The 15264-nt window shown below is 45.9% G+C and overlaps 1 protein-coding gene across 12 annotated transcripts in view; it reads left to right on the forward strand.

Annotated features, from left to right (window-relative positions):
* Positions 1 to 15264, forward strand: part of Dst (dystonin) — a 400583-nt gene that overhangs the window by 316698 nt on the left and 68621 nt on the right. For all 12 annotated transcript variants that reach the window (XM_055606512.1, XM_055606422.1, XM_055606436.1 and 9 more), the window contains 2 exons: positions 837 to 2308; positions 14811 to 14972. In XM_055606512.1, the coding sequence (XP_055462487.1) occupies positions 837 to 2308; positions 14811 to 14972 (1634 nt within the window). The remainder of the gene's footprint in view (positions 1 to 836; positions 2309 to 14810; positions 14973 to 15264) is intronic.

A 15264-nucleotide genomic window follows, 5' to 3' on the forward strand; every position in this document is an offset into this window, starting at 1 on the left:
TGTGTGTGTGTGTGTGTGTGTGTGTGTGTGTGTGTGTGTGTGTGTGTGTTGTTTTGTTTTTTCTTACTGGTATTCTTTTTATTTTTTGGTTGATTGGTTGGTTGATTGGTTTTGTGTTTTTGCAGGCAGTGTTTTTTAATGTAACTTTAACTGTCTTGGAACCCACTCTGTAGACTAGGCTGGCCTCGAACTCACAGAGGTCTCCCTGCCTCTGCCTCTGCCTCTGCCTCTGCCTCTGCCTCTGCCTCTGCCTCTGCCTCTGCCTCTGCCTCTGCCTCTGCCTCCCGAGCACTAGAATTAAAGGTGTGCATTACCTGGCTGTTTATTTTATTTTTTAATGTATTATTATTATTATTTTAGAGAGAGAAAGAATAACTTGAAATTGTGGGTAGAAAGTGGAGAGAATCCAAAAAGAGTTAGGAGAGGGGAACATAACATTCAGATATATTTATAAAAAAAAAATGGTATTATAAATATTTTTTTTTATAAGAAGTGAATGCTTAAGACAGCCCAGAACCATGCCATTGCTGATTTGTCCTTCTGACTTGGAGAAGCCAGTCTGAGAGCAGGCCTGATATGCTGCATCCACACCTTGTACCTTCCTTTTTACGTACTTTTATGGCCTTTGTTCTCTCATAGCTACTTCCTAATGTATGTGTCTCTCCTTTTCTCCCTCTGTCAGTAGGTCAGGTTCATTTACAGTTCTTTTAGTCAGTGCTATATGTCTGCTTTGGGAGCATGGTACACCATCTTTTGGAAGTTGGTTGTGTTTTTTTTTTTTTTTTAATAGATAATGTTAAAATCTTAAAATAATATATTTGTGGTTTCACTTCCAGAGAATCATGTTCAGCACCTTCAGTCGGCCTGCGTAAGCTCTCACCAATTTCAGCAGATGTCTAAAGACTTTGAGGCCTGGCTTGACGCAAAGAAAGAAGAGCAAAGAAAGTCTCCCCCAGTGTCAGCCAGACTCGAGGTCCTGGAGTCCTTACTTAAAGCTCAGAAAGACTTCAGCAAAACTTTCACTGAGCAGTCTAACATCTATGAGAAAACGATTGCAGAAGGCGAAAGCCTGTTGCTAAAGACACAGGGCGCAGAGAAGGCAGCCTTACAGCAACAGCTCAACACGATGAAAACCAGCTGGGACCGGTTCAGGAAGCAGGTGAACGAGAGGGAAGACATGCTGAAACACTCGTTGGAAAAGGCCCTCAAGTACAGAGAGCAGGTGGACACTCTGCAGCCGTGGGTTGACAAGTGTCAGCACAGCCTGGACCGGGTGAAGTTCTCGTTGGATCCCGCCGAGGCCGAGAGCTCCATCGCTGAGCTGAAGTCTCTGCAGAAGGAAATGGACCACCACTTTGGTATGGTGGAACAACTGAACAACATGGCCAACAGCCTACTCAGTGTCTGCGAGGTAGACAAAGAAGTAGTTACAGAAGAAAACAGGTCATTGATCCAGAAGGTAGACACAGTCACCGAACAGCTTCAAAGTAAGAGAGTCTCCCTGGAGAACATGGCCCAGAAGTTTAAAGAACTCCAGGAAGTTTCCAAAGAAGCCAAAAGGCAGCTCCTGGGTACAAAGGAACAGCTGGATGCCCATCACACCCTGGGACCCCAGGCGGTCAGTAACAAACACCTGACCATGCTACAGGCTCAGCAGAAGTCCCTCCAGACCCTGAAGCATCAGGTCGACTTGGCAAAAACGCTCGCTCGGGAGCTGGTGGTAGAAGCCACGGATTCAAAGGGAACCTCCGACGTGCTGCTGCAGGCAGACGCCTTAGCTGAAGAGCACAGCAGACTAAGCCAACAGGTTGATGAAAAGTGTTCTTTCTTAGAAACCAAGCTCCAGGGCATCGGACACTTCCAGAACACCATCCGAGAGATGTTTTCTCAGTTCACGGAGTTTGATGACGAGCTGGATAGCATGGCTCCAGTCGGTAGAGACGTAGAAACACTGCGAAGGCAAAAGGCGTCCATCCAGACCTTTCTGAAAAAACTGGAAGCCCTCATGGCAAGCAACGACAATGCCAACAAAACCTGCAAAATGATGCTGGCCACTGAAGAAACCTCTCCTGACCTCATGGGGATCAAAAGGGACTTAGAGGCCTTGAGCAAGCAGTGCCACAAGCTGCTGGACCGAGCGAAAGCCAGAGAAGAGCAGGTGGACGGTGCCACGGAGAGGCTGGAGGCGTTCCACCGCAGGCTGGAAGAGTTCTCAACTCTCCTCCAGAAGGCCGAGGAGCACGAAGAGTCGCAGGGCCCCGTGGGTACAGAGACGGAGACAATTAACCAGCAGCTCGGCGTGTTCAAGGTAGGGAATTCTTTTTTTTTCCTCGATGTTTTTATTATTACGAGAACTTTCTAATTAGTGTGGAAAGGCAATTTTCTGTTGTGTAGTGACTCAAGTTGTCTTGTACACGCTGCTTCAGACATTGGTTTCCCAGCCATTTCTTTCCTGGTAAATTACAGTCTATTTCCTATTCTTTCTTTCTCTTTTCAAATGGGTGTTCTTATCCTTAATTTCTTCTCTAAACTTTTTTTGCTGTAAAAGTTTATACTTTTTAAACGCAGTGTGAGGTCTCATGTCATAATCCCAGTTTTATATCAATCTTCTGCTCATGCCTGATGAGATTAGAAGTAAGTGGTTTTTGATTGGAGCAAGTCATGCCTGCCACTTGACAGCCTCAGGGATAACTTAATAAATGGAACGTTACCTTAAAGCACTGGCTGCTGCAGTACCTTTGGATTTGGCCCATTTATGACAGTGAGGGCGGAAGCTACATCATTGCATGGTACAGAGAGGCAGGTTCATTCCTGGAAACAGGGATGTCGCAGGTTCTGCTCTGTTTGTGAGATGTGTTTGGCTTTCCATCAAAGACTAGTATAGAAATATTGATCCGTTAACAAAGGAAGACCAAACAGAACCAGGGTAGTAAAACTGTATCCTGGGCTCTCAGCAGAGAGTATGTGAGACCTTGTGCTCAATTTCCAGGTTCAACTGTTTACCATGGGAAAAAAATAGAAATTAAATAGAACTTCTGAACTTTGTTGTTGTGTTCTTACATCTGACATATTGTTTCCTGTGCTTGTTGTTAGTAATGGGGCTTATGTGAGCGAACTCTAACAGATAATTTCAAGTATCTATTACCACTGCTTGATACTCATTGCATACCTTGGAAGCACAGCCCCTTCAGGGCTTAAAAATCTGTGATCCTAGGGGCTAGAGAGATACAAACAAAGATGCCATTTGTCTGTGTGAAACCGTAATAATGGCAGCAAGCAGCAGGTGTGCAGCTTGTTCACTCCGTCAAACACTTTGTAGAGTCAACCTTGCAAAGTGGATGCTGTTCATACCTCTCGTTACACAGGCCAACTGGGGTTGGTGATTCGCACAAGGTCACGTGGTGATGATACCACAGCCTGGGTGTTCCGGTGAAAACCATAGAATGCCTCAAGCCGGCTGTGTTCTTCATGTCTCAGATGATGCCTCCTCTGGGATGTTTTCCTGTTGGCTTTCCTGCGGCCTACGTCACAGGCTTGCGTAGCAAGCCACTGTCACTGTTCATTTTAGCCCAGAGCACCAGGAACACCCACTTGAGAACAGTGTTTTGTAAACTGGCTGCCAGGCGGGACTTGAGTGCTGCAGACTGTGTGTGGCACCTGCTGGTAGGGTGGGGCCAGACATCTCGTCACCTTAGTGTTTGTATCTTTCCCTGTTAAAGCGACAAAGGATCTTGCTTATAATACAGCTCTTAATTCAGTCTCTGGTAGGTCTTGGTCTTTTGTTAAATTATTTTCAATACTTTTTTTTAATTAAGAAGATTAAGTGAAATAATTTCTGTTGCATGAAAAGCCAGTCATCAGTCGTCATAATTTTTAAGAGTGAAACAAAAGCATTGAGGGGCTGGGTCTGTTTTCTTTATAAGCTTTCAAGTGTAATCTAGTTTGATATTAATCTGCCATGTAGTTTTCCTTCACTCTAATGTCATAGACAAACTCCTGTGATGGTTTTTCTAGTACACAGTGGACTTCTTGAGAGCAGGGCTGAGACTTAGTGATCACTAATTACCACATGATGTACCAGTGGGAAGCCCAGCATTTACCCCATGTAAAGTAGATTTATCACAGGTCTTTCTGCTCCCTGAAGAAACAGAACTGAAGAAATTGCTGTTAGCTTTGACTTTATTTCTTGAAAAGGACAAAATTTATTTATGCGTAAAATATCAATTCAAATATAATGACTAGAAACTTGTTATTCTAAGTCAGATGTTCAGAAGAAGATGACAGAGGTTTGACAGAAGGTCAGTGCCTCTTCAGTGAATGGCAGTTTTTAAACTACATGTTTGATCTCTTGGACCTTCGGGTCCCTAGTCGCTGGATTAAAGTCTAACGAGTGAGGTCCTTTTCCCCCTGTTGGGAATTCAAGGCATTGCTTTCCTGCCATGCTTCTCTACTCTGGCAACTCAGGTCTGTCGCACAGTGTCGTAACTCTAAGGACTGAATATCAGAGTCAATTCTGTCTGTCGCTCAGGATGAAAGAACGCTGCTTTGTCGTTCTCGAGCCCTAACCCAAATGAAAGAGACGTTGAGTAATATAGATGGTCACTTATTTATTTGTTTGTTTGTTTGTTTGAGACAAGGTCTCACTCACTGTGTCAACCTGGCTGGCCTGGAATTGCTGTATAAACCAGCCTGGCCTCCAACTCACAAAGATCCACCTGCCTTGCCTCTTGAGTGCTGGGATTTAAGGAGTGTGTCACCACACCCAGCATTCACATTTTTATCAAACACTTAGGCAACTGACAACAGCATGTACAGTGATGCCTGTGAGGTCATTAGTAGTCAATCATATCTATTCATCATCACAATCATTGTCACAATATTGAACTGATTTAATTTCAGTGAAAACCAAAGAAAGTAAACAATATTAATGCATAGTGTCACATCTTAGCTAAATCTGGATCCTTACCTCTCTATATACTGTGACAAAATGACATAGAACAAATAAACAACAACAGCAAAAAAAAAAAAAAAAAAAAAAAAAAAAAAAAAAAAAAAAAAAAAAAACACTTAGACCCTGCTTCCTGCTCATTCTGAATGCCCTTGCTGCCTCCTTTGTAATTCATTTTGCCCCACAAGCATCTCTGATACAAGAGGATAGGAACTGTCAATTCTATTTTCAAAATGAAGATAACGTTTCATAGAGCAGAGAATTGTTTTTAAGTCAAGTTGAAATCAGCGACATAGAGCAGAACACGTTAGGACGCTATAATAACTTCAGTCTGGTCCAGGTGCGGGCGTTATTTAACCCAGGCATTATTTGAATATTGGGTAAGTGAAATGCAAAATATCATGGCACTTGAGAAAGAAACCAGGAAGTTTACACACATATTTCCTAAAATTCTGGTTGCATGATCCCTAAACAACTCCTTTGATGTCACCATGTTCCTAATGGTAAAGTTAAAATGTCCAAGTGTTTTAATAGTAGTATTCAGGGTCAGTAAAGATCAAAGGTGAGCATTTATCCATTTTAGGAGAGAGTTGGGTATGGAACACATCTCCAGAGACTGGATTCTGTTAGGCTGTTGGCCAGCAGGCTTGGTTCCTTCCTTCAGAACTTTTAAGGTGAAAATACCTTCACAGTGGGAAGTACCTAGAGGAACAGGCTTTGGGGAAGGCCACGTTCTTTAGCCACATTGAAGTAACATTTACGTCCTTTTGATGGAAAAGCACATCCAGTGGGTGTGGGTGGGACAGAAGCCCCTCCTCCACATTCGGAGACCCCACCTTCACGCCTAAGCCAATGCGTGTTGTCAGTGCTGGCCTAACACATGGCCGCCCTCCTTCCTCTGTCACACAGCGGACGACCTACACTGTGAATCTGGAAGGGCCAGTGACAGGAGTGTGAGGGCTGGCAAGGGCCCTGGTAAAGACCTTTGCCACCAGGCCCATGTCCACGTGATGGAAGGAGAGAACCAGCTCCTACTGTGTGACTTCTGACCTCTGCCTGCATGTTAGATCACATAAGTATCTCACCCATACACACACATCTACATTCCCACATGCACTCTTACACATCTGTAATCATCTTAATGGCAAGACTGCATTGTTTCTTTCACCCCTGTTTTGACACGGAGAGCATTTCGAGGTTCTGCTTGGCTTTTCTTCCCTGAAGGAAGTTAAATGGGATTATTAATGTGTGTGTTGGTTTTGCTTGCTTGATGCTCTTTAAAAAACAAGCAAAACAAAACATGAGCTTTCACTTCTTTTTGGATTTTTTTTTAATCACCTGGAAAGTGGCTGCAGGGGCCAGGAGCTTGCTGTGGGTACCGTGGTCGCCGTGGGAAGAGCGGTGCTTGTTGAGGATGCTGAGTGCAGTCTGCACCAGATCAGACCCCGAACCCAGTCAGGGCATTCAACCTCGCTCCCTCTGCCGCTTCCTCTTGAGTTACCTCCCAGCCAAGTGAGCAGCTGCTGCTCACACGCTGCGGTCGCTCCTGTGGTGGCTATTAGCTTAGAAACTGTGGAGCGCCCTCAGTTTTCTTTAGCTAGCCACTCGCCCACCTTAGAGAGAACAATAAAGCCATCCGTGCCTGCATCATAACCGCAACACAAAGCTCCTGGCTCTCTTTAGCTTCCATATCCAGTGCTGTGGGGCCAAGATGATACACCTCGTGTTTCCACAGTTTCCACTTACTGGTGTAATAAACATCTCTAATCTTTCAGGTCCACAATTTCCGTGTTTGGGGCTTATAAAATCAGCTTTTAATGACTTTCGTAGAGCGGTTTGTTGCACTTGGTCAAAAGATTACTTGCGCGGACTTTCCTTTAAGAGGAACTTGCTTGAGAAGGCTGGCGAGCCGGCAGGGCGCTGTTGCTCAGTTAGCACCCTCACGGGCCTGTCTTAGCAGAGGGCGGGGAGTTTAGCTAGATTGTCCCTGGACATGACATGGGTCAGTTACATCTTGAAAACAGCACTGTGATTTTACGTGTGAGGTAATTGTGGTGCTGACTGCTTTGTGTATTTTTCTCTCGTGAAAATGTGAGTGCTTAGTGTAACATATCCTGAGTTCACTAACCATGGGGACTATCACCTTTGGAGTAGCTAGCTACACAGAACAAATAGAAGATGAAAGATGAGCCCATTTTTGTTCATAAATTTGACCCTTACACGTTAGTCAAGATATAGCTTTCCATGTGATCTCAATATACTGCAAATGATACAGTAATTAACAAGAATACAATAAGCTGAAATCACTAAGGTGATAGGTGATAAGAATTCACACTCATGCGTAATCAGCCAGCGCACATTTCCCGGTGAATGCTTCCTGCTTCCAGGCTGTGCTACACCCATTTTATTGTGTTGGTTCCCATCACACTTTAAGATGGGGAGGGACAGTGAAGCTGTCCTCTCCCCCGTGCTCCCTTGGAACACTGGGGTTTAGTAAGGAATTACCTACTACACACTGCCCATCTCAAGTGTAGGTTCCTGTTCAGCCTTTCAGAGGGTTGGGGTAATTACTGTGATAACGACTCAGCCTAAGACGGGCCGAGTTAGGGGGCCCCTTATAAAAAGCCTCCCAGGATCTTAGGCTGTTTGGAGAAAGGTGCCATCCCAGATTTCACGGAAACTTTACCGCTGCTTCTTTGGGTTTGTTGGGTGGGAGTTTGAGAGCAGGACCCTTGACCTCTGCTCACTCCCAGCCTCAGTCAGTCCAGCATTCCAGCATGGTGGCTGTGGGCACATACCATGTCACACCCAGAATCATGTCCTTGTTGAAAGATTTCAGTTCTGGGCCATGAAAACGGACACCAGTGTTTGGGTGTTGTTGGGTATTCTGGACCTAATTTTTTCCTTATGAATGTGTCCACTCACACATATAAATGTGTGTACATGTGTACAAATGGAAAGTAACATATACATGTACTTTTCAACTTAATGGTGACCGCGTACTGAGCTGTTCTTAGTGATGGGTGAGTGGGGGTTCTAGTTGGGAACATATTTTAAGTCAGCTTGTAGGTTTGTAAAACAACTTTGCGATGCGCAAGGTGCAGAAGTGTCCCCACAGCATTTCGGAGGAATAGCACAACTGTTTTCTTCATTTGGGGCACCGTTTTGTTCATGAATGATTATTTTATGAGATTTTTTAAGTCTGCCTCTGTAACCACCTATTTTCCTGGCACTGTTGCTCATTTCATAAAAGAATGAATAGGGTTTATTAAATAATTCTTGTCTTTTCTGCCAAAAAGGCTACGGCTTGGCTTGCGGAACTCACTTTAAAAACAGTATTTTTAAAAGAACATTTGTTGAACAGATAAAAATCTGTAGCTGTGAGTTTTTATTAAGCAAGCAGTTTCTAGGCCTGCTGCTTGCCTGGGCCTTGCATTAATCCCAAGGGGTCCGGATATTAGTAACTACAAATATTCGTGTCAGCAGTGTTGGAGCGAGGTGCCCGTGGGGGTCCTTTACTGTGGAGAAGAGTCAGTTTTGAAATTGGCCTCTAAAGAGGAATGATAAAACACTGGGCTTCAAAGTGGCCTGCCTCAGTAACTGATTCCTCGCCACAGGAGAGCGGTTTCGGCTGAAGGACCTGGGCGCCCCCACCCACCCGGCCGCCCAGCCCACCCCCCAACGCTCGTCTTTAGCGGTGGCTCGAGCCAGCGGTGGGAATGGCCGCCCCTGCGCCGCCACCGGTGTCAGGTTCTTGCCGCTGCCCTCGGGATCCCTCCGGGATATCTGAACCCGGGCCCTCTCCCAGCTGCAGAACCCGGCCCGCTCGGCGCTGATGTCACCAAGCTGTTGCATTACAGCCTCCGGGCCGGGAGGTTCCTCCCCCTGGAAAAGGCTCAGGGCTGGCTGGGGAGGAGGCCGGGCGGGCGGGCGGGACGGGAGGGCGTAGCGGGGCCTCGGCCGGTCAGATCCATGCCGCCGGGCTGGCCGTGCTGGCCGCCCCGCCGCCCCCGACGCAGCCCGAGCCCCGGCGGGAGCGGCCGCAGCCTGCCCGGCCGAGGGCAGCGGCCCGGGCTTCGGCGGGCTGCGCGCCGCCTGCGCCGCGAGGAGGCGGCCTCAGGTGGAGTGAGCCTTCTTCGGGAAGATCGGAGAAGAACCCCGGGGGTTCTCCTGAGGAGAAACTTGGTATAGAGCGACTTGCTTTCCGACCGCCTACTTCAGTGGTTGCTGGGTTTTCACTGCCCTGACTTCAATCAATCTCTCTCTCTCTCTCTCTCTCTCTCTCTCTCTCTCTCTCTCTCGTGTAATTCTGGATAACCTCAAAGAAGCTTAATATGGGAAGAAACACTGCCGTTTGGGTCGAGTTTATTTATACACGGCTCCCCCTCCCAGCTAAACGAAAAACCTAACTTTTTTTTACAGCATCAAACTTACTTTTTTTTCCTCTGAAGAACTGTTCCGTGCCTTCCGATCCGAACAATACATGGCTCTTGCGTTTCTGTGAGTTTGCCGAAGCGGTTTATCTGTAAAGGACATGGGGTTTTGCAATCCTCCTGTGAGTGGATTCCAGGCAGCCGGAGTCCCACCGAAGAAGTTAACATTCCGCTCAGTGGGAAGTTTTAATCCGGGGCCCGCCGGCAAAATCAGGCTGCGAGGAGAACCGGACCTCCAGAGTATTTAAGCCGCTGTTAGCTGTGCGCTAGGTTTTGTTTTTTTCAGCTGCTTGGGAGTGAGTGAAAGGGAGCTTTCCCCGGGTAGCGGGAGGTGGAGGGAGCTAAATGCTCCGTCTGGTGCACTTTGCTTCTTAGAACCCGGCACCCGGAGAGCTTCATCTACGCTGGTGATGGCCGCGAACACCTCAGACACTGTGCCTTATCGTTTATGCCTTCATGGACGCTTTGCCATCACTCTGCTTGCAAGTAGACCTTGTCGGGAAGTACTTTACCCTGTCCCTTCCCTTTGGTGTCAAAAGCTGCTGTGTTTGTTTTGACTATCTATCTGTCTACAAAATGGGGAAGCCACTCAGCAGGCCAGACTGTCTACGCCAGAACCCTCCGTGTGTAGGGAAGGGTGAGGAAGAAGAGGACCTGAATATCGAAGACTGCTATGTCCCACAGCGGTCCATCTATGACACGGTCAGACTAAACGAACAGATAGACTCGGGCTCCAAAGGCAGCCTGTCTTCTAGGCATTTTACAGATCGAACCTTGCCCTACGGTCACCGGGCACTGGACGTCAGTTCTCTGTGCTCCAATGGCGCCCTCTCTTCTTCCAGCATATTTGAGCTGAGAGGTCGGGAAGCCAACAAACTAGATGAAAAGATGATCTTCGACGCCCTCAAGCTAAATAGCGATGTCATCCGGAATGCAGGTTTACCCAAACCCAAGTCTCAGGCAGAGAAGAAAGAGCACCGGCGCTCATGGCGGATGTTTATCCCAGCCAATTTTGTGGATTATGCAAACAAAAGCGACAGTTCTTTTGTTGAACCTGCTGATGCATCAGAGGCTGTTACAAAGGCCAGCAGGTGCAGGTGGGCTACTAATTCTCAAACTTCAGAAGAGGATGACTCTGGCTTGTGTAGCCCCCCAGCAGAGAAAGAGGGAAAGCAGGGCACTGTGAGTGGGGACCAGCCACAGATCAAGAGCCTGTCTTCTGCTGAAGATATTCATATGCCAGAGCAACATAGGCCTTTTCTTCCTGCTAATTCCGTTAGCGAGCAGGAAGTCCCGCTGCTGTCATGTAGACGTGCCCACACCGACGACAGCTTCCAGAGGATTCCACAGGGTGGTTCTTCACTCAAGGGGAGCAAATGTGTAAATGGTCAGAGTGTGCCCCATTTGGAAAGTGGTTGTGCGGAGAGCCATCCGAGAGAGAGGACAAAGTGCAGTGCGCCAGTTGCACCGAGAGATGGAGAAAACAAGTGGGTTTCCAACTCAGAAGAACAGGAGAAAACTTTGAGACAAGGGGAGGCCCAGGTCACGGCACACAGCAGGGACTGTATGAAGGAACCCCTTCGGGGTTTAGAAACCTCGCCCACAGTCCTGCTTGGGGAGCAGCATGTCGACTTTGGTAGCACAGCTTTGCTAGAAAATGGGATGCTCTTGACACAACATGATCCAGAAGAACGCAGCTTGGCATCTGAGGGTGATCTAGAGGCCCAGCAGAAATGCTCCCTCCAACTCATACCAGTAAAAAAGAAAACAGGGCCCAGAAAAACAGGGGCCCAGGCAGCAACATTGGACACAGTCTGCAATGGCTTCCAGTTGGTCCAGGTAATTAATGGGATTGGAAAACCACAGTGGCAGCTGCTTGCGGTTCTGTTTCATAGTAGTCAAGAACAATTTTAATAATGATCAAATGCAACCATTCATCTCAGGGCTTTGATTAGCACCCTGCCAGATGCCAGCAATTGATAAGTCCATCGGTGTAACAAGTTAATTAGGGATTGTTGGGGAGCGATCATTCCCAGATGTTCAGGGTCCTGTGGTGGTCCAGACAGTGGCTGTTGCAGTTCATTCAGCATTCCCCACTGTTAATTTAGGTTAATGTTAGGTTTGGACAAATTGTGGTTTAAAACAGTGCCATTTAAGGGCAGTCGTATTGAGTTTATTAAGAACCAACAAACACAGTATTATATCGCTGTGGTCTGTGAAGCACTCCCCCACCTCCAGCTTACAGGAGCCCTCCCCACTCAGAGGAGGAGAGAAGCTGCTGTGTTTTTGCAGGCGTTGTAGACCCTAACTCCGGAGTTTCAGGTGAGGTAAGAAAGTGCAGGGTGTAGCCTTGTGATGAGTGGAGGTTGTCTGTCAAGCCTGTAATTTCCTTTTCCTTCCCACTCAGATTCAAGTTCAGCTATTTTGGTGCTTTCCCCTCAGCTCTCCTCATAAACTTTGCCGCAGAGTTAACTTCATTTTATTTTAAAGTCCTCTGCGTTTGTGTGCTGTGAGTGTGTGTGTGTGTGTGTGTGTGTGTGTGTGTGTGTGTGTGTTGGGGGATCTTTATAGGTATTTGTTACCACTCAGAGATGAGAAATGTAAGCGGTAACGGAGTACTGCTTGTTCTGTGTCCCACTGTCCACACCTTTCCCTGAGCCTGCAGCGAATGCTCTGCTCATTTAACTTAGCAAAACATGTTCCCCCTACAGAAGATTTTATACCTGATGTGTAGAACTGCTTTTGCTTTGTAGAGACGTAAGAATGCAGTTGGCCCTGTGCATACACTTTTTTTTTAATTGTTGAACATAGCCGGAGCCCTTACTTAGCTCCCAAAAGTGGTAACTTAGGACATTCCATAGAAAAGAAACAGACTTACAGTGCCAAAGCATTTCGTCACCGCCCTGTTGCAGTTTTCTGTTGACATACTTAGTAAATTACACCTTTTTGAAAACTTGGGAGAGTGTCTGAACTTTTCTCCCCAGCAATTGGGGTTCCTCTGCTGTCTTCACTTTGTGCAGCTTTTCTTAGAGCCGCTGTTTTGGCATCGGAATCCTTCCCCACCATGGAAAGGTCAGTATACATTTTCAGCAGGAAAAGCAGCTTGAGCTTTTTGTTACCAGGGGACAGGGGCATTCAGAGGAAACAGTGGCTCATTTGTTTGCTACTTCCAATGTATCCGTTCTTACAGTTAACATGCTCAGCACTGGACCGGGGTCTGGGGAACTGTCTCCTTGGCCCCTGTATCCGTCACAGTTGCTGTTCACACTCTACCTATAATTTTCTCCTGAAGTGTTTTTCTAATTAAATATATCTGCCTTTATTATGTTTCCATATGTTCTGTTTATACAGCCATTAATTATTTTACAGTATCCTCCAGTATAATGACTCAGAGTTCCAAAGGTTATTTTGCCTTAATATCTTGATATCTGTATAAAATTTCCATTACTGTAGAGTTAAAGATAATTGATTTTTTTTTTTCTCTCATGATGTTCTCCAAGCCCCGCGTTGTAAATGTTTATATTGTCTGTGGAAAAAGTTGATGTGTTGCCTTAAATGTTATCTGTAAATGGGGTTGATAGCATCTACCCAAGATAGATGTATCTTTTCTGTGTTGATACCAATTCAGCAAATAACAATTAAGTACATATTACTTAATTGTACTCTCTAGGTACCATAGTAGGCCCAGGATATAGAACTGTCACTGTTATCTGCGAAACAGTAACTTCTGTTTCTGTGGAATTTGGACTTTAACCTAATGTAATGCATTCTATATATGTCACAAGCAACTCGGGGCCCATCTGTTGGAGAGGATGGACAGAAAAGGAGAGAGCACTAGAAAACTTGTGACAGCAGATTCAAGAAGAGTAGTGAACAGAGAGAAACTGGAGCTGTTGTGTTGCTGATAGGTGTGTCTGGATCCAGGGGAGAGGGGCCGTGTGTGCAGGGGTCCACCATTTCGGTCATTCACCCCTGACAGTCTGTTCTGTGCCTTTGGTGTAGGATTCTTCTCGTTGGTCTGTACCTATGATTAGAAGAATTAAAAGAATTGGTCTTTTCATGGTGTCCTAAAGCTTTCTCGTGTTCTGTTCATGTTTTGTTTGTAATCATTGACTTTTATTGAGTGATTAATTCCTCCACCTTGTCTTTAGGATCTCTTACTCTGTCTTTCATGTGTCCCATTCTGTTGGCAAGGTTTTTCACTAAGGTTTTTTTTTTTTATTTGATTTAATTGATTTTCTGGGTTTTTTTTTTTCTTTCTTTCTAGCGTTATTTCATCATTTCAATTTGAATTTTCTCAGGCTATTTATCTTCATTGGATTCTATTTTCGTGTTTTGGAAATAAATTCACTTTTTTTTCATTCAGCTCTTTGTTTTTGTTCTTTGGGGATACGTTCAGATCCTCTTTGAGTTGTGTGAACATAGTTTAATCATTCTTCCAAATTCTTTGACTGCAAGTTCTTCCAACTTGTCTCTGTTGGGAGCCGTTACTTACGGATTGGTAATCTTGGGAAAAGAGACGTTACTTGGTTGTTTGAATTCTTTTTGCTTCTGTGCTACAACTTGTGCGCCTGAAGTTAGTTGGTGAGTTGAGTTTTTCTTTCTTCTTTTATGTTATAATTCCAAGTCCCACTTCTTTCAGTGAAGGTATTTTCAAGGTTCAGGAGAGGACTGTGTCATAGTGGGCTTGAAGTGAAACTGATGTTCAAGGCCAGAGGCTCTGGCCCTGCTGTACTCTTACTCTCAGGGTCAGGTACTGCTCTGGGTCAGGGGGAGCTGGAGCCCATCCTCTCTGGGTTGACAGCTTCTGCCGCCGGCAGTTATATTACCTTGTGTCATCTTATGTGTTCTCCCGGGTCTGTGCCTTCCAGTGCGGTGGTTACAGGATTCCCCGTGTGCCCTCTGTCCGCACGCCTCTGCCTTTTCCATTTACTGCTCTTGTATTTTGGCACCTTGGGTAAGCATGTGCTTGGCCTCTTGACCTACTTTGCTGTCTTGCCAGTGAGTCTCCACTTGAAATCTGGGTCTCAAGCTTCAGTCGCCAGCCCTGTATACTGCGACAGCCTTGATGAGCCCCTGTGGGAATTTCTTGACTCAAAAGGGGCATCTTATCATTTGCTCCTTAGTGTTTCTTTGCATATATATTTTTTTTTCATAGAGTTAAACTGTGATGATGAGATATTTCATTATACTTACCTTGGTTTTGTAGGTGATCTTATTAAATGCGTGTAGACTATATTATTAAATGATGCAAGTTTATATTTCACACTCACAAGATAATAGTAAACTGTGTCTTGGTAACAGCAGTGTCCTTCACTTCAGTGACGGTTGCTGGTTTCTACCATGTAATGAATAAAGCACATAGTCTTTATACATTTGGTGGTTGCTGGAGAATATAATTTTTACACTATGGTTCTCCCGACCTGCAGGTATTCCAGAAAGAAGAAATTGAACCCTTGCAAGTGAAGCAGCAAGATGTGAACTGGTTGGGTCAAGGCCTTATTCAGAGCGCAGCTGCGAACACGTGCACTCAGGGTCTGGAGCATGCCCTGGATGATGTCAACGCACGGTGGAAGACTCTCAATAAGAAGGTAATTGCTTGGTCCCTTCGACCCTCCCTGACTGTTCACCATCGTCTCTGATGACTGGTCGTCATAGTCACAGCAGTAGCCACGCTTGCCCACACATGCTTGCTCTTTTCATGTTGCCGTATACTACATGGCCCAGAGCAGTAGGCAGGGAACACGAATGAAGTTCAGGGGTTGAGACAGGACTTTCCCTGCTGTTTGATGGGGATTTGGCTGCAGACCCAGCAGGTATGGCTGTAGGCAGCCATTGTGGGTAGCCCTGTGTTGAAAGTGTCTCCTCAAGCTGCAGTAGCTT

Source organism: Psammomys obesus, unplaced genomic scaffold (genome assembly GCF_907164565.1).
Source record: "Psammomys obesus unplaced genomic scaffold, mPsaObe1.curated_primary_1811, whole genome shotgun sequence".
NCBI classification, from domain to species: domain Eukaryota; kingdom Metazoa; phylum Chordata; class Mammalia; order Rodentia; family Muridae; genus Psammomys; species Psammomys obesus.